At 45.2% G+C, this 20,079-nt stretch overlaps 1 protein-coding gene across 3 annotated transcripts in view; it reads right to left on the bottom strand.

Annotated features, from left to right (window-relative positions):
- WDR59 (WD repeat domain 59) overlaps window positions 1–15,877 on the bottom strand; it is an 82,040-nt gene extending 66,163 nt beyond the window's left edge. The window contains exons 1-2 of one of the 3 annotated variants that reach the window (XM_055413134.2): window positions 15,701–15,876; window positions 2,695–2,744 (exon numbers count right to left, since the gene is read on the bottom strand). In XM_055413134.2, the coding sequence (XP_055269109.2) occupies window positions 2,695–2,744; window positions 15,701–15,754 (104 nt within the window). In that variant the 5' untranslated portion in view covers window positions 15,755–15,876. Of the gene's footprint in view, window positions 1–2,694; window positions 2,745–15,700 lie in introns of all 3 variants that reach the window. The other 2 variants (XM_055413135.2, XM_055413136.2) reach the window with 2 other exon arrangements.
- Between the last annotated feature and the right edge of the window lie 4,202 nt (window positions 15,878–20,079).

The raw sequence follows: 20,079 nt of genomic DNA, 5'->3' as shown, positions 1-20,079 counted from the left end.
GACAGGGGTTCGAATCCCTGGTTGGGGAACTAAGATCTCACATGCTGTACGGTGTGGCCAAAAAAATAAACAAATAAACTCTCAATACGATTCAACACAACAATGGTTATATGACTATACCAGCAGGAGGGGGAAAACCAGGTGTTTATAAAAGGGACTCACAGACCAAATAAAAATGCTCAATACTCATCTTCCATTGTAAGAAGTCAATTTGCATATTTATGATGGATAAATCAAGATACAGCAGTATATGGAGTATGTGTGTATTAGTCGCTTAATTATGTCCAATTCTTTGTGATCCCATGGACTGTAACTCGCCAGGCTCCTCTGTATATGGAATTCTCAACGCAAGAATACGGGAGTGGGTTGCCATCTCCTTCTCCAATATGTAGTATACCACTTGGAAAACTGGAGGCAATCCAAAAAAGACAATAGCTAAAAAGAGTCTCAAGTGGACAGAGAAGGACATTATTCAGTGGTAAAGGGACCAACCCAACAAGAAGGTATAACAATTGTTAGGTATATATGCACTGAATACAGGAGCACCTAAATACATAAAGGAGATATTAACAGACATAAAAAGAGAGATAAACAGTAAAACAATAATAGTAGGGGACATTGACACTCCACTTTCTCAATGCGCTTGCCAGCATTTGACATTTTCAGACTTTCAAATCTTAGACATTCCAGTGGATGTATAGTGCGATCTTATTATTCCCAGTGACTAGAGATATTCATCATCTTTATGTACTTGTTGGCCATTGATACTTTTTCTTTCATGAAATGTCTATTCAAATGTTTGGCTATTTTAAAAATTAGGTTGAAACAGACATTCATATATTATCAATACAGTGTCAAATAAATTATTTTTCAAATAAAGAAAAAGTCTCAAGTAGTTGCCTCTGGGGAGAGAGACTGGGGTAGGGAAAGGGTGAAGTGGAATTCTGCTGACAATATAAGCTTTATAATGCTACTTGACTTTTTAAACATGTATCAGTTCAGTTCAGTCGCTCAGTCGTGTCCGACTCTTTGTGACCCCATGAATCACAGCACGCCAGGCCTCCCTGTCCATCACCAACTCCTGGAGCTCACTCAAACTCATGTCCACAGAGTCGGTGATGCCATCCAGCCATCTCATTCTCTGTCGTCCCCTTCTCCTCCCACCCCCAACCTTTCCCAGCATCAGAGTCTTTTCCAGTGAGTCAACTCGTCGCATGAGGTGGCCAAAGTACTGGAGTTTCAGCTTTAGCATCAGTCCTTCCAATGAACACCCAGGCTTGATCTCCTTTAGAATGGACTGGTTGGATCTCCTTGCAGTACAAGGGACTCTCAAGAGTCTTCTCCAACACCACAGTTCAAAAGCATCAATTCTTCGGCGATCAGCTTTCTTCACAGTCCAACTCTCACATCCATACATGACCACAGGAAAAACCATAGCCTTGACTAGACGGACCTTCGTTGGCAAAGTAATGTCTCTGCTTTTTAATATACTATCAAGGTTGGTCATAACTTTCCTTCCAAGGAGTAAGCGTCTTTAAATTTCATGGCTAGGCATTAAAAAAAAAAGAGGTTTAAAAACTGATTAGGAGCAACTACTCTAGTAGTCCAGTGGTTAAGACTCCGTGCTTCCAAAGCTGGAGGTGCAGGTTCAATCCCTGGTCAGGAAACTAAGATCCCACATGCTGCATGGCACAGCCAAAAAACAAAAAATAAATTTTTAATAAAAAATTTAAAATAACTGATTCAGAAATTAATAATATACACCAAAACCACTGAATTGTACACTGAAATGGGTGAACTGTATGGGTATGTAAATTATATCTCAATACAGCTCTTTTTTTAAACAGTGATTGAGGGACGGGATAAAGAGACATAGCAAATGTTCTTCATCTGTGCATCTAGTGTGGTACAAGACAGTGGTATCTGAGGGGATCAGAGGGAAAAGGGAAACTTACTCTCTACGATACGTCCTTTTGAGTTACTTAATGTTTGCAACCGTCTTATTTAAAAGTAAATTAAAACATGACTTCAAAATTAATAAATAGAAAGCAACTTCATTTTATAAATGGGTCCACAAACCACAAAGTTAATGAAAATATAGCTGAATTTGAGAGGTAGCAATCTAGAGCAGCATGAAAGGGAAAGGGGTCCCTGACCATTAAATGCTATCACACCGGAACAAAGTTGGGGTGACTGGCAAACGCAGGGATGGACTTCCTTTGCCAGAATCTTAATTTTGAAACAGAAGACACTACAGAGATTATGTAATTCAATTTCTTCATGATGAAATCCATTTCCTTTATGAGGAAACCGAAGTCCAAGGAGGCCAACTGAATAAACATCGGGGGGCTCATAATCAATGGAACCCAGATCCTCTCAAACCTAGGACCCAACTACCTGTTAGACTGTACCAGAGAGCATCTTTCCGAAGAGTTCACGCATTAAACAGAAAATGGTGATTTCAAGACCACACTGCCAGTGACGAACTAACATCTCAAAGCAATTTTATTGCTCACCTATTAGGGCAGAGATGCAAATAATCCCCGTGAGGACCTCTGAGGTCACTAGGAGAGTGGAACTACACCCAATGACTAATCCTTACATTAAAGAAGCACTCTCCAATTGCCCAGAAGCCTCTGGATTTGCAACTTACTCCCGGAAACCGTGGCAGATGAACTCCGCCAGCTCACTTACCCGGAAAGCACTGCATGCTGCCCCACGCAGTCCACGGACATGGCGGTCGCCTGGGAGAGAGAAGAAGCGTTCAGTCCTGCCAGCGAGACCAGCTCAGGTCGGGGAGGACAGGCAGGTAGGCACCTGCGGGTCTTCCTCTTCCCATGGTCCAGGCAGTTCCCTACAGTGGACTCTTTAACCCCCTTCTAGTTCCCATCCAAATCTCACATTCATCTTCCACAACAGGGCAGCTGCGATCTGTTCCACCAAGGGTACACACAACCAAGCGGGTAGAGTCTAAATTGGGGGAACAAGTCCTGGAATTGTCAGAGAATCCAACTAGCTCACAGTAAACTGAGTTACTAAGAGCTCCCTCGAAACACACACACACACACACACACACACCACACCACACCCAATCCACGCCTTTCCACAAACACACACACACACACACACACCACACCACACCACACACAATCCACGCCTTTCCAAAGGGCATGGACTTCTCCAAGCTAAATGGCAATTGAATATTTTCAAACACCACTTCTGCTGACTCTACAATCATATTCTTAAGATGCTCAGTTCCTATTTAATCTGACATTTCCAGCACATTTTACTGGTTTCCATTTCCCAGGTCTCCCAACTTCTAGGGAGCACCATCTTTTCCGGAGCCAATGTCCAATTTCCAAAAGACCACACTGAATCAAGGAGATCTGCATGCAGGCTGGAGCACGAGAATAATTTTAATCATGGCAGTTACAGCCCTAAATTCTCTTATTTGGACAAATTCAAGTCCTGTTGCATTCCCAGGGCATTATCTGAAACAGTCTGTGCTGCTGTTTGCTTATTAAGTGCTCTAAGCTCTTTCCAAGAGATAGTCCAGAAAGAATGCATTTTGTACATCCTGCTTCACTCGCAAAATCACAAATGGTAAACAGAAATTCTCTTCCTCACTTTCATTGGTCTTAATGGATTTCTCACTCATATACCCCCAAGAAACTTGTAATATTAGGGACAAGATGTCAGAGTGTTTTCACTGGAGGCTGAGAAGGGGATTATTATGCATTCTTCATTTCACTGGAGTCGTGAGCAGAGAAATGCCCAGCTGCAAAGATAGGCTCTGAAATTAAATGCCATTTCCAGAACTCTTCTGGACAATTTATACACTAAGGATATGAAAGAGGGCAAGAGGTAGGAGCAGTACCATCTATCTAAAGGGTGTGTGATAGCAAGAATCCTAAGGTGGCTCCAAGATTCTGGGCCCTTGCTATTCACACACATTGTACCCATCAGTCTAGGTACTAATCTAGTAAAAGCACTTTTAGGTGTATTAAGGTCCCACATCAGTTCACCCTAAGGTAAAAGAGACCTGAAACAATGCCGGTAACCCAAATGCTCACCAGCTGATGAATGGACAGAGAATGGTACACACAATGGTAGGCACACTACAGTGTGAATGAACCTTGAAAACATTACACTAAGTGACACAAGTCATGATTCCACTTACATGAGGTGTCCAGAGAGTACAAAAGAGGTAACCAGGGACTAGGGGGCTGGGGGTGAGGTGATTCAGTTTAGTGAGTACACAGTTTCCATCTGGGATGATGAAACAGTTATAGGAGGAGTGGATAGAGCCAGAGAGACCTCCACATCAGCCCTTTAAAGGCAGGTCCAGAGGTCAGAACCAGAGGAAGTCAGAGATCTGGAGAGTGAGGGATTTAACATGGAGAAGACTCTCCTGACGGCTGTGAGGATGGGCAGACCACATGGCAGAAGCCAAGAGTGATCCCTAAATAACAATTGACAAAAAACAGGGACCTCCCATAACCCCCAGGAACTGAATTCTTCCAACAACATGAATGAGCTTGTTAGCAGATTCTTCCCTAAGTCAACAGAGCCCCCAGATGAGGACACAGTAAAGTGATGCCTGGCTTTCAGCCTATGAGACACCAAACAGAGAAAGCAGCCTGGACTTCTGACCTACAGAGTGTGTGTGTGTGTGTGTGTGTGTGTGAAGCCCTGCACACACACGTGAGCTCAGTCATGTCCAACTCTTTGTGACTTACAGTTCAGTTCAGTTCAGTCGCTCAGTCGTGTCCGACTCACCGCGACCCCATGAATCACAGCACGCCAGGCCTCCCTGTCCATCACCAACTCCCGGAGTTCACGCAAACTCATGTCCACAGAGTCGGTGATGCCATCCAGCCATCTCATTCTCGGTCGTCCCCTTCTCCTCCCGCCCCCAACCTTTCCCAGCATCAGAGTCTTTTCCAGTGAGTCAACTCATCGCATGAGGTGGCCAAAGTATCGCAGTTTCAGCTTTAGCATCAGTCCTTCCAGTGAACACTCAGGATTGATCTCCTTTAGAATGGACTGGTTGGATCTCCTTGCAGTACAAGGGACTCTCAAGAGTCTTCTCTAGCACCACAGTTCAAAAGCATCAAGCTAATAAATGGATGCCACTTCAAGCTGCTAAGCTTGTGGTACAGAGACAATAAAGGATGATTTGGCAATAATACAAAAAAAAAAAAAAAAGTCATGTCCTCTGACTCAGTAATTTCACCTCCAGGATTTATTCAAAATATAGCAAAACTTTTATAGCCAGAGTTGTTGGATTCATGTTATCTATACATAAATTACAGATATCTATACTATGGAATATTCTAGAAGCATTAAGGGGTGGCACAGAAAAATGCAGGCACCCAGTCTACAATTAGAATATCATAACTCACCATATCTCCTCATCAAGGGTAAGTTATTTTTTAAGAAGTAAAGCAAAAAAACCCCCCACACCTAACTTACACTTCCCTACCCCTACCCACCCCCACAAAAAAGAGGCCAACATTATGTTTGCAGGAGCACGTGAAGGAGGGTTATGCTAGGGTTATGTCCAAAGGGGGGAATGGAGACAGAGAAGTGCTTTAAGACAGGATGCAAAATAAACTGAGGAGAGTAAAAGGTGGTATTCGTCCAGCACAGGAATCCCCCGCAAGGTCTCAGCACCCTCAGTTTCCTCGATGAGGAACGGCTAAGAGATGCTAAGTCCAGATATCAGAGAGTGAAGAGCCATGGGGCTCTTGCACAATGCCACTGCAAGAGAGGACGGGAGTCCCACAAGGAGGAGAGAGAACTCCCACCAGCCTGTGAACAGGGCTTGCTGTAACGTAAGCCCCGCGAGTAAAGGCTTGCACTTTACTTACAGAGGGAAAGTGATATTTCATTCCCTACTATGAACTAAAATTTAAATCGGCTACTTAGCCTGAATAACACTGGAAAAAAGTATATGAAAATGTTTAGATGGTAGAGATTTTTATTCCTCTAAATGAGCCTACATTCTTACATTATTTACGTGCAGTATTTTACAATAAAAAGCCCTCCTATCTTTTCAAGGCCCCCTTCCAAGCCTCTTCTCTGTCCACTCCGCTCACAGTCTGGGTATGACATTAAAGGTCACTTCAGGCCACTCTTCTGCTCCTCCTTCAGCCCATCTCACACCTCTCCCTCCCAGCCCCATCCCAGCGCTCCAGCCATCCGCTCCAGGGAATTCCTGTGTATGAGATGCTGACAGGAGGACAAAGCGAATTCTTCAGAATGCTTTCCAGGTCCTCAAACTCAGGCAAGCACACCCTCCTCTTTGGCCTCACACCAGCTGCCTCCTCTGCCTTGAAGACCCTCCTCTCCAGCCTTCACCTGGCTCATTCCTTCCTGTTCTGGCTCTTTTAACGTATTCCGAACCCTCTCCACTTGCACACGTTCAATGCCCCGCCTATGCTCTCACGGTACCAAGGCTCACCTTTATATGGCATTTACTCTTTGGTATTGCTTTGGGCTGTGTCACGTGTCATGTGGGATCTTAGCTTCCTGACCAGGGATCGAACCCGCACCCCCTGCAGTGGAAGCTCGGAGTCCTAACCACTGGACTGCCAGGAAGTCCTATACAGCACTTATCATACTTTAAAATAATTATCTACTTACTGATAGGTCTCCACCATTACACTGCAATTTCTTGAAGGTAAAAATCAATTTGCTAGCCCAATGCCTGGTCCATGGTATACACTCCATAAATGCTAGCTACTATAGACAATACAGGTCTTATAAAAGCTTATGCTATACAAAAACATGTACATAAATGTTCATGGCAGCATTCTTCATAATAGCCAAAAAATGGAAACAACCCCAATGTCCAACAACTGATGAATGGATAAATAAAATCTGGTACATCTATACAATGGCCTGTCACAAAGGCCATATATTATATAATTCCATTTGCATGAAATCCTCAGAATAGGCAAATCTATACAAACAAATTAGATTAGTAGCTGCTGCCTAGAGCTGGGGTATCAGGGTACTTGGGGGCTGGGCTAAAGGGTACAGGGTTTCTTCTTGGGGTGACAAAAATGTTCCAAAAATTACTGTGGTCAAAGAAAATTTTTTTTAATTACTGTGGTCAGAGTTACACACTTTTTGAATATACTAGAACCCACTGAATTGTATACATTTTAAACAGGTAAATCATATGATATGTGAAAAATATTTCAATAAAACTGCTACCCAAAAAATGCTATGGTAAAACACTTTCATCTTTTAAAAAATAACAGGTATGAGACTTTGTAATAGTCAAATGACACTGAATTTGGAGATGAATTGCATTACACATCCACTTTGGGTTTACAGTTAAATTTAGGTACAAACACAAGGTTGGGTTAGAAAGTTGATCTCCGGGAAGAATCTGTAACACAGATTCTTAGGATTATCTTTCTGCCTTGACTGGATGCAAAGGAAAGCCTCCCTAGAGGCCTCTGCTACCTGTAGAACAAAAGCTAGGGTTGGTTTCTTGGGACTAGGAAAGAAATCAGCTCTTCCTCTTTAGACCCCAGCTGAATTAGAAAAAGCTGTCCAAAAAACAGAAATGCTTTGCCTGCCATCCTTCTAAATGATGCAAAGTGGAAACATTCAGTCAATGCAAATCAGAGCCAGGTCAGTTGCCCTAAGATCAGGGTGTCACGTGCCTGAGCACAGACTGTAATGTATGTAATGTATGCATACCAGACTGCATAGAATAATTCCACAAACTGAAACCCACTGATAGAAAAGGATCAGAATATTTAACATGACAAGATCCGATCGCTTTAAATTAGAGCAGACACTGTTGCCAAGCCTGCTTTCAAACCACCCTTGCCTAAGGCTCATGAGAGGTCTGCTTACACACTGAGCACAATGAGCCTTTCTTGGGAAGTCTTCCTCTTTATTTATTATTTCTTACTGGAGTATAATTGCTTCACAATGTTGTGTTAGCCGCCACTGCACAACAAAGTGAATCAGCTATTATGTATGTGCATGTGGGCTAGGTCACTTCAATCTTGTCTGACTCTTTGCAACCTTATGGACGGTAGCCCACCAGGCTCCTCTGTCCATGGGATTTTCCAGGCAAGCATACTGGAGTGGGCTGCCATGCCCTCCTGCAGAGGATCTTCTCAACCCACCAATGGAACTCGAGTCTCCTGCACTGCAAGCGGATTCTTTACCCAATGAGACACCTGGGAAGCCCCGGCTACATGTACACATATATATGGGAGAAGGAAATGGCAACCCATTCCAGTATTCGTGCCTGAAGAATTCCGTGGACAGAGGAGCCTCGTGGGCTGCTGTCCATGGGGTCGCACAGAGTCGGACACGACTGAAGCGATTTAGCAGCAGCAGCATACACATATATCTTCTCCCTCTTGGACTTCCTCCCACCACCATCCCCATCCCACCCATCTAAGTCACCACAAAGCACTAAGCTGAGCTCCCTGTGCTTTACAGCAGTTCCCACTAGCTATCTATTTTACCCATTAATGTACATAAGTTAATTTCTAATCCCCCAATTCATTCCACCCTCCCCTTCCCTGTGTCCCCATGTCCACTTGACATCTGTGTCTCTATTCCTGCCCTCAATGTAGTTGTATCTGTACCATTTTTCAAGATTCCACATATATGCATTAATATACCATGTTTGCTTTTCTCTGCCTTACTTCACTCTGTATGAGACTCTAGGTCCATCCAAGTCTCTACACATGACCCAACTACACTCCTTTTTATGGCTGAGTAATGTTCCATTGTATAGACGCACCACGAATTCTCTACCCCGTCATCTGTTGTTGGGCACTTAGGTTGTTGAAGTCTCTCCCTTTACAATGAGAACATCCTCACTTCCCCACAAACTCAAATGGTACAAACTGGTTTCACAAGGAAAATCACCTAAACTTTCTGAGTCTCAGGCTCCTCATTTGTAAAATAAGAAGAGAGATGAGGTGACTCCCAAAGGTCTTCTCAGTTCCATGAGTCTCGCCAAGTTTGCTGCTTCCTCAGGCAAGTTTTCTAATATCAACATTGTAATAAATATGCATCAAACGTTTAATGGACACTGACCCCTGCTGAGGGCTCTGTGTACATTATCTCATTTAATGCACACGGAAATCAGTAGTTGGAGAAAAGAGTTACCAGCAGGCATGAGACTGCTAACCTTACAAAGGCTGGCTCACAAGGCTGACTCCTGACTGATATCTCAGACCTGAGGCGGCGGGGTTGGGGGGGGGCAGTGCCATATTCCCTGACTGATAAGAGGAGCTCGCTGTGTCTAAACTGTACATGCAAACAACATGGTTTATGCAGAGCCACGGTTGCGCTTCAGGGAATGCAGAATCTTGGCCTGTGCTAGCCAGAAGGCTCCTACACGACCAGCTCCAAAGAAAAACCTCAGCCACTGTGTCCCAAGGGAGCTTCCCTGGTAGATATCATTACATGGGTGTCAAAATTTGATGCTGGAGGAGTTAAGCATGTCCTGAGCAACCCCACGGGGAGATGACCCAAAAGCTTGAGCCCAGGTTTCTCCAGGCTTCACTCCTCTTCCCTGAGATGTTGCTTTGTGTCTTTTGCTCCGATAAATCATAACTGAAAATAAAAGTGTGAATCCTCCCAGTGAAACTTGGGACTGGTCTGGGGAATCCTGGACATAGGTAGGTACTGTTACAGCAGTTTAATGCACAAAGAAATTGAAGCCTAGAAAGGAAATAAGTTGCCTAAGATCACACAGCAAATAAGTGACCTAACCTGGATCCTAACGCCGAGCCTCTAGCTCCAAACCCTCTCTGCTCTACTATGCTCTTCCCTCTTCCCTCACAGAATTTTAAAAATATTTATGTATTTATTTTGGGCTGGGCTAGGTCTCACTGCTGCGTGCAGGCTTTCTCTAGTTGCGGTGAGCGGGGACTCCTCTCAGCGGCGGTGCTCAGTCTTCTCATCGGGGTAGCTTCTCTCGCTGCAGAGCACAGGCTCTAGGGCGCACAGGCTTCAGTAGTCGCCGCACACAAGCTCAGCAGTTGTGACTTGCAGGCTCTGGAGCACAGGCTCAAAGTTGTTGCACACAGGCTTAGCTGCTCCACGGCATGTGGAATCTTCCCAGACCAGAGATTGAACCCATATCCCCTGCACTGGCAGGCAGACTCTTATCCACTGCATTTTTATATCAACTTTTCTAGAAAACAACCTGCAGCATTCACATCATAATAGTCACTTCCACCAAAACTACCATTTCCCTCCACCTCTGTAGTTCTCAAAATGTAAATCTAGAAAAGCAGGGATCAAAGCTGGATTGCTCGACAGAAATGTATGGACTATAAACTATTCATAATTTTCTCCTTAGCTGAAGAATTTGCTGAATTCTTTTTCGTTTTTTTTAGAGCAAAAACCAGTCCTCAGTCTTCATCTGTCTAGAACAGTTATAGTAATGCTGAGACTAATAAGTCATCAACCACCAGGGGCAGCAGAGAGCAAGCTTTCTCCTGAGATGCCTCCTCAATTTCAAAAGTAGCAAGAAAAGAAAAAAATGAAAAATTATGAAGAAAATCTGTATGAACCTAGGATATGGATTTTTCTTAAGAAGACTGAAAAGGGACAATCCATAAATTCAATTGCACTAAGCTTAAACTTCTGTCCATCTAAAAATATTATTCAGTTGAGCCGCTCAGTCATGTCTGACTCTTTGCGACCCCATGAATCACAGCACACCAGGCCTCCCTGTCCATCACCAACTCCCGGAGTTCACTCAGACTCATGTCCATCGAGTCGGTGATGCCATCCAGCCATCTCATTCTCTGTCGTCCCCTTCTCCTCCTGCCCCTAATCCCTCCCAGCATCAGAGTCTTTTCTAGTGAGTCAACTCTCCGCATGAGGTGGCCAAATTATTGGAGTTTCAGCTTTAGCATCAATCCTTCCAATGAACACCCAGGACTGATCTCCTTTAGAATGGACTGGTTGGATCTCCTTGCAGTCCAACGGACTCTCAAGAATCTTCTCCAACACCACAGTTCAAAAGCATCAATTCTTTGGCGATCAGTTTTCTTCACAGTCCAACTCTCACATCCATACATGACTACTGGAAAAACCATAGCCTTGACTATACGGACCTTTGTTGGCAAAGTAATGTCTCTGCTTTTTAATATGCTATCTAGGTTGGTCATAACTTTCCTTCCAAGGAGTAAGCGTCTTTTAATTTCATGGCTGCAATCAGCATCTGCAGTGATTTTGGAGCCCAAAAAAATAAAGTCTGACACGGTTTCCACTGTTTCCCCATCTATTTCCCATGAAGTGATGGGACCAGATGCCATGATCTTTGTTTTCTGAATGTTGAGCTTCAAGCCAACTTTTTCACTCTCCTCCTTCACTTTCATCAAGAGGCTTTTGAGTTCCTCTTCACTTTCTGCCACAAGGGTGGTGTCATTTGCATATCTGAGGTTATTGATATTTCTCCTGGCAATCTTGATTCCAGCTTGTGCTTCTTCCAGCCCAGCATTCCTCATGAGGTACTCTGCATATAAGTTAAACAAGCAGGGTGACAATATACAGCCTTGACGTACTCCTTTTCCTATTTGGAACCAGTCTGTTGTTCCATGTCCAGTTCTAACTGTTGCTTCCTGACCTGCATACAGGTTTCTCAAGAGGCAGGTCAGGTGGTCTGGTATTCCCATCTCTTTCAGAATTTTCCACAGTTTATTGTGATCCACGCAGTCAAAGGCTTTGGCATAGTCAATGAAGCAGAAATAGATGTTTTTCTGGAACTAGGTTCTTCTTGCTTTTTCCATGATCCAGCAGATGCTGGCAGTTTGATCTCTGGTTCCTCTGCCTTTTCTAAAACCAATACCATTAGAACAATGAAAAGGCCAGCCACAACCTGGAAGAACATATCTGCAACTTACGTAACTAAATACAGGATTAGAATTCAGAAAAATTTTTACATTCAATCTATGAGAAAGAGACAACTCAATTTTAAAAAAGGGGTATAAGACATAAGCAAGCATTTGACAGGAAAAAAAATGTGAAAAGATATTAATCTTCACTGTAATCAGGGAAATACAAATTAAACCCCCAAATAATGGGCCATTTCATATGCACTGGATAAGTGAAAATCAGATGCAGAGATGAAAGCATGATGTGGGTGGGGATTTTTTTGCTTGTTTTGTTCTCTGATTATCAGTCCATTCAAGCTGCTATGACAAAACACCATAGACAGCGAATTTTTTTTTTAAGATGCTGCTGGGTCTTCGTTGCTTTGCACGGGCTTTCTCTATTTGTGATGCTAGGGCTTCTCATTGCAGTGGCTTCTCTTGTTGCCAAGCACAGGCCCTAGGGCACGCTGGCTTCAGTGGTTGCGTTGCACTAGCTTAGTTGCTCCAAGGCACGTGGAATCTTCAAGGACCAGCGATTGAATCACATCCCCTCCATCAGCAGGCAGATTCTTATCCACTGCACTACCAGGAAAGTTCAAAAGGGTGAATTTTTATTGAACATTAAGTGTACCTTAATAAACCCGTACTTCTTTTAAATCACTTTGTGTGGAGGGTGGACTGGAAGGGGGCAAGAAGCTGGGGTGCAGGGAAAGTTTGAGCATTTTGCAAATGCCCAAGTGGAGACATGACAGGTGCTATGAGTCTGCCCTTCTTATCTTCATCACAAAAGTCATGTTCTTTGGTATTTTTGTACTTAACTGTTGGATTAAGAGATCCTTACCTGCACAGTCCACCAACTCCCCCTCTTTGAGAGTAGAAACTAATCTCCATCTTCCTAGTTCCCTGAACTGCACCTTCCCATACCAGACCCACTAGCCACAATCGCTATTTAATGGCAATTAGTTAAAATCTAATTAAATTTTAAAATATGATATCTCTGTCACACTAGACCCATTTAAATTGTTGAAGAGCCATATGTCCATCATCTCAGAAAGTTCTAGTGGATGGTGTTGCTCTAGAAAACTATCACTAAGTCTTCTTAGTGTTCACACTCATTGATCTCATTGATTCTAGCGACCACTTCAGAGTGGATGCCAAGCAGCACAGGTTCCTCACTAGTAATCAATGAAGTAACATCTGTTTTATCAAGTGAACAAGACACATAAAATGCAAAAAGAGTTTCACCTTTCAAACTAGGGTTTTTCTCTGAAAAATCTAAAAGCTTCCCATTTTTTAAAATTATTTATTTGGCTGCATCCAGTCTCAGTTGCCACATGCTGGCTCTCCACTGGCTTTGGGTTGTGGGACGCAGATTTAGTTACCCCATGACATGGGGATCCCAGTTCCCAGACCAGGGATTGAACCCATGTCCCCTGAATTATAAGGCAGATTCTTAACCAGTGGACCACCAGCAAAGTCCTTAAGAGCTTTAACTCTTTTTAATGATTTTTTAAAGTGGTGGGGTGTTTGGAAAAGTTTATTGTTCCACTCTTCAGAAAAGTGATATGAAGAGTTTTAACTTTTTATTTTCTACATTAATGAAATAGTTAATAAAATGGGTCCCAGTAGGTCCCTATCCCTCCCAAAGATCACCAAAATCAATCACAAAACCATGCTAATTCACACCAAGACATACCCTTCCAAATGAACAGAAAAATCAAATAGAAAAACAGAAACTCCCGCAAGGCAGTTAGATTACTCAATTTACTTTGTTCTCTGACTATGACAACTGCTGTTTAGGTTTAATTATTCGATACAACTTCATAGCATCCTAATATCTGTGTCAGCACCCTCTCTGCAGGTCTTTCCAATTACATCTCTGCAGAGAAGTAGGGGTGAGACTACCTGGGTTTCTGCGAAAATTAAAGGGTTTGCAGATTAGTAGCTTCCAAATTAGCAGGCTCAGAGGTAGGACATATGACTCTGTTCTTAGTCCCCAGCGAAAGCAATTAACAAGAAGGGTAACAGGAATACGGCTCTTTTTCCCTGGGAGTCTGGCACCTTCCTTCCTTCCAGAGACATCATGCTGACAGTGCAAAGTGTTTTTAGGATCCTTTAATCCAAATTCAGTTGCTCAAATTCCCCACGGGTGCTGCGTATCAAGGGCTGCTGCTGCTGCTAAGTCGCTTCAGTCATGTCCGACTCTGTGTGACCCGATAGACGGCAGCCTACCAGGCTCCCCCATCCCTGGGATTCTCCAGGCAAGAACACTGGAGTGGGTTGCCATTTCCTTCTCCAATGCGTGAAAGTGAAAAGTGAAAGTGAGGTCGCTCAGTCGTGTCCGACTTAGTGACCCCATGGACTGTAGCCTACCAGACTCCTCCGTCCATGGGATTTTCTAGGCAAGAGTACTAGAGTGGCTTGCCATTGCCTTCTCCGGTATCAAGGGCACCATAGAGCAAACTGGTGGGAGGTTCTTCAATCCTTCGTCTTACGGCAAAAGAAGGAGCAGGTTTTAGAAAGAAGGAACCACATCATCCCCTTATCATAAATCCAGATCACCCTTCAGTAAAGACCACCTCGGCACCAAGACAGTGTCTGGCACAGCATGCACCGGGCAAAAGTTCAGTAAACCTCTACTGAACAAGTGAGTGCATGAAAGCCAGGCACAGAGAAGGTATTCAGTACATATGTGTGCCATGAATGAAGAGAAACACCGAGACAGTGTCCTAGCTGCTGGGGCCTTGGGGGGTGGGGGGCGGTAGGCATGATATTTCTCCTGAAATGACTGTATGATGGACTCATACAGTATGAAGCAGGGTGGTGTAATGAGCCCAGCAAGGCCCTGGGGCCAGATGCCTGCGCTCAAATCCCTATGGGATCACATAATGAGAGACCGTGGCCAAGTCACTTGGAATCAGCCAAATGGGGAACAGCTTCCCCAATGGGAAAAAAAAGGAGTAAGATCTACTTACCTTGCATGATTTTTCATGCATTATTAAAACAAAATGTAGATAAATCACTTAGCACAAGGTCCGACATATGGAAGGAATGAAATAGAAAGCAGGTAAAAATTTCTAGTAACTAGGAGCTTTCCTTTAGGTTCACCATGTGTCCATCACTGTGCCACACATTCTAAATGTATGACCTCGTAAAATTCTCAAACCAACCCTAGGAGGTAGGCATGATTTGTACCTCTTACAGGTAAGAAAACATGAGCAGAGGGTGAGGATAGGCTAACAGCTGAGGCGGGATTCAAACTCGGGTTAATACATGCAGTGCAGACTCCTATTCGCTGTACGATATTTTACACTACTCTAAAATCAGTGAACACTTAGAAGGTTAGACGCTGAAACAGGCACTTTGTATGCAGTTTTGTTTTGTTCTTAATCGAAAACACTCCAAAGTCCCGTGAGGCAGGGAAATCCATGCATCTGAGGCTCAGAGAAGTTCTGTGAGAAGCCCAAAATCACCAGGCGCGGGGACTGCAAACGACCCCTCGCTCACCACCCTGGTCCTGGGAAGCCTCCGCTCATCGCTCACAAACCCGCAATCTCTGCACTTAGATGTCCCCAGGCAGACCCCACTCCCTGTATCCACAAGGGGAACCCCGAAACCTCGCCAATGGCAGCCCCGACCACCCACAACGGTCATCGAAGCTCCCCTCGCCCGCTCTGTTCTGACAGCTCCCGTCCACCCTCTTGCCCACCTCCCCAGCCAGGCTAGGGGTCGCCCCGACGCCCCCGAGACAGACCCGGCCGCGGGGGGAGGGGAACCAGGAAGGGCGCATGCTCGGAAGGCCCCGTTGGCCCCCAGCTCACCTGGGAATCGCGGAATTCCACCACCACATTCTCGCTGCTCCATCGCGCCGCCATCGCCCGCGCCCAGCCGCAGGGGGCCGCAGGACTACGCGCTCCCACCCCCTGCACTCGCGTTCCCGGGCTCTGCAAGCCCCACGCAGCCCTCAGGTCCGCCCCGCCACGCCCCGCCCGTCTGACCACACGCCACTGGTTCACACATCACTGCCTCTTCTCGGTTCCTCCAATTGCGGCACCACGCCGGCCTCGAGACGGGCACGCCCCCCGATTCCGTCACTCCGCTCCAGCCACCCTCGCTCCCCGGGGCGGTGAAGACATGCCCCCTGCCGCAAGCTCTGCCGGGAGTTGTAGTCCAAGGTTGAGACTCAACCCGGGCAGAGATTGCAGGTCAGGGTTTGGCGCGGGGGAGGGAGATGTTCTCCTCTGGCCGGGGTCCTTCGCAAGGCCCAGGCCGTGGATAAGCAAAGCTGGACACTCAGTTCAGTTCAGTTCAGTCGCTCAGTCGTGTCTGACTCTTTGCGACCCCATGAATCACAGCACACCAGGCCTCCCTGTCCATCACCAACTCCTGGAGTTCACTCAAACTCATGTCCATCGAGTCGGTGATGCCATCCAGCCACCTCATTCTCTGTCGTCCCCTTCTCCTCCTGCCCCCAATCCCTCCCAGCATCAGGGTCTTTTCCAGTGAGACAACTCTTTGCATGAGGTGGCCAAAATATTGGAGTTTCAGCTTCAGCATCAGCCCTTTCAATGAACACCCAGGATTGATCTCCTTTAGGATGGACTGGTTGGATCTCCTTGCAGTCCAAGGGACTCTCAAGAGTCTTCTCCAACACCACAGTTCAAAAGCATCAGTTCTTCAGCACTCAATCTTTTTCACAGTCCAACTCTCACATCCATACATGACCACGGGAAAAACCATAGCCTTGACTACAGGGACCTTTGTTGGCAAAGTAATGGGTGTGCTTTTTAATATGCTATCCAGGTTGGTCACAACTTTCCTTCCAAAGAATAAGCATCTTTTAATTTCATGGCTGCAATCACCATCTGCAGTGATTTTGAAGCCCCAAAAAAATAAAGTCGGACACTGTTTCTTTTGCAGGAAAGGGGACCCCTTCCAGGGCCCGAAACTGGGCTCTTGTCTAACACTCGGAAAAGAATTGTCCAAGGAGACACACGCTGACAAAGCAAGAGATTTTATGGGGAAGGGCACCCGGGTGGAGAGCAGTAGGGTAAGGGAACCCAGGAGAACAGCTCTGCCTCGAGGCTTCCAGTTTTATGGTGATGGGATTAGTTTCTGGGTGGTCTTTGGCCAATCATTCTAATTCAGAGTCTTTCCTCGTGGTCTTTCCCAGTATTTCCCTGGTGGTTCAGATGGTAAAGCGTCTGCCTACAATGTGGGAGACCCAGGTTCGATCCCTGGGTCAGGAAGATCCCCTGGAAAAGGAAATGGCAACCCACTCCAGTACTCTTTCCTGGAAAATCCCATGGATGGAGGAGTGTGGTAGGCTACAGCCCATGGGGTCACAAAGAGTCGGACACGACTGAGCAACTTCACCCCTTCACCCCTGGTGGCACACGCATTGCTCAGCCAAGATGGATGTTAGCGAGAGGGATTCTGGGAAGTGGAGGGACACCCAGGGTCTCCTTTGGAACTTTCCAGAACTCTTTTGATTGGTGGTGGTTTATTAGTTCCCTATTCCTAATCAGGGGCTTCCCTGGTGGCTCAGAGGTAAAAGCATCTGCCTCCAATGCGGGAGACCCGGGTTCGATCCCTGGGTCGGGAAGATCCCCTGGAGAAGGAAATGGTAACCCACTCCAGTATTCTTGCCTGGAGAATCCCATGGACGGAGAAGCCTGGTAGGCTACAGTCCACGGGGTCGCAAAGAGTCGGACACGACTGAGCGACGGAACGGAACGGATCCCTAATCAGGATCTCCTGTCATAAAACAACTCATGCAAATGGTTACTATGGTGCCTGGCCAGGGTGGGCGGTTTCAATCACTGTGCTTCCCCTAACATTTCCACTGTTTCCCCATCTATTTCCCATGAAGTGATGGGACCAGATGCCATGATCTTAGTTTTCTGAATGTTGAGCTTTAAACCAACTTTTTCACTCACCTCTTTCACTTTCATCCAGAGGCTTTTTAGTTCCTCTTCACTTGCTGCCATAAGGGTGGTGTCATCTGCATATCTGAGGTTATTGATAGTTCTCAATCATTAGTACAGACCAATGGTTACAGACCCAGCTGCAGGGAACGACTGAGGGAGCAAGGGAAGGGGGCGACGAAGGATGAGCTGGTTGGGAGGCATCATCAACACAAAGGACAAGAGTTCGAGCAAACTGAGAGAGAATGAAATACAGGGAAGCCTGGCATGCTGCCATCCAGGGGGTCGCAAAGAGTCCAAAGAGAGGCACACTACTTAGCCACTGAATAGCGACAATGGTTGCGTCTTCCCCAGAGGCCTGCCACAAAGGCATTGAAAAGCGCCAACACGTGAGTCGTTTCTGGAATGAGTAGCTGTTGCCTTCTCCAGGGAATCTTCCCAACCCAGGGACTGGACCCAAGTCTCCCGCACTGCAGGCAAATTCTTTACGGTTCGAGCCACCAGGGAAGCCCATACAGTACAGCAGTGCCTGCTAAAGTATCCAAGGACAGAGGGGGAGTGTGCTTTCGAAGGCAAAACAATTTTCATAGCGATCCTGAGAAGTTATTTGTCTTTTCTCCTGTGTTTCAGCAGTGTACAGTGGAATTTTCCAGAAGGTACATCAGACATATTTGTAACACACTGAACGAAGCAGATGTGAAAATACAGAGGTTTTCTATTAAGCCAGCTACTAAGGAGATCTGCCACTCTTCTCACTAAAGCTTTTTTGTTTTGAAAAATAAAGTTATTTTTCACCTATAAAATGTGTTAGTAATGTTAATATTTTATATTAACTGAGCGACTGAACAACAGAAACGTTAATATGCATTGATGTTTAAATGAAATAATTTTTTTGTAATTTTCAGTTTTAATTTCTGATATGCTAAACACAGCCCACATAAAAGTTTTGGGGGGTCATTAGTAATTTTTAGGAGTCTAAAGGAGTCTTGGGGGCTTCCTTGGTGGCTTAGAGGTTAAAGCGTCTTCCTGGAATGAAGGAGACCTGGGTTCGATCCCTGGGTTAGGAAGATCCCCTGGAGAAGGAAATGGCAACCCACTCCAGTACTCTTGCCTGGGGAATCCCATGGAGGGAGGAACCTGGTAGGCTACAGTCATGGGGTCGCAGAGTCGGACACAACTGAGCGACTTCACCACGACAATGACGAAAGGGGTCTTGAGATCCAAAAGTTGGAGAACTGCTGTGCTAACATGGGGAATAGTTATTAAGTTCTCTTTTTCAGCCTCAGCCTTTCAAATCCTGGACTTCACTGACTTAGCCTCAATTTCTCCATCAGTTCAATTTAGTTGCTCAGTCATGTCCAAGTCTTTGTGACCCCCATGGACTAAAGCACACCATGCCTCCCTGTCCATCACCAACTCCCGGAGTTCACCCAAACTCATGTCCATTGAGTCAGTGATGCCATCCAACCATCTCACCTCTGTCGTCCCCTTCTCCTCCTGCCTTCAATCTTTCCCAGGATCAGGGTCTTTCAAATGAGTCAGCTCTTTGAATCAGGTGGCCAAAGTATTGGAGTTTCAGCCTCAGCATCAGCCCTTCCAGTGAACATTCAGGACTGATTTCCTTTAGGATGGACTGGTTGGATCTCCTTGCAGTCCAAGGGACTCTCAAGAGTCTTCTCCAACACCACAGTTCAAAAACATCAATTCTTCAGTGATCAGCTTTCTTCACAGTCCAGCTCTCACATCTATACATGACTACTGGAAAAACCATAGCCTTAATGAGATGGACCTTGGTTGACAAAGTAATATCTCTGCTTTTTAATATACTATCTAGGTTGGTCATAACTTTCCTTCCAAGGAGTAAGCATCTTTTAATTTCATGGCTGCAGTCACCATCTGCAGTGATTTTGGAGCCCAAAAAATAAAGTCTGACACTGTTTCCACTGTTTCTCCATCTATTTGCCATGAAGTGATGGGACCAGATGCCATGATCTTAGTTTTCTGAATATTGAGCTTTAAGACAACCTTTTCACTCTCCTCTTTCACTTTCATCAAGAGGCTCTTTAGTTCTTCTTCACTTTCTGCCATAAGGGTGTTGACATCTGCATATCTGAGGTTATTGATATTTCTCCCAGCAATCTTGATCCCAGCTTGTGCTTCATCCAGCCCAGCGTTTCTCATGATGTACTCTGCATATAAGTTAAATAAGCAGGGTGACAATATACAGCCTTGATAAACTCCTTTTCCTATTTCTAACTGTTGCTTTCTGACCT

The sequence above is a fragment of the Moschus berezovskii genome, chromosome 22 (genome assembly GCF_049115385.1).
Source record: "Moschus berezovskii isolate FMDL1 chromosome 22, NW_MosBer_1.0, whole genome shotgun sequence".
In the NCBI taxonomy this organism is placed as follows: domain Eukaryota; kingdom Metazoa; phylum Chordata; class Mammalia; order Artiodactyla; family Moschidae; genus Moschus; species Moschus berezovskii.
Note: the sequence above shows the minus strand (reverse complement) of the source record. Positions and strands in the feature narration are given on the sequence as shown.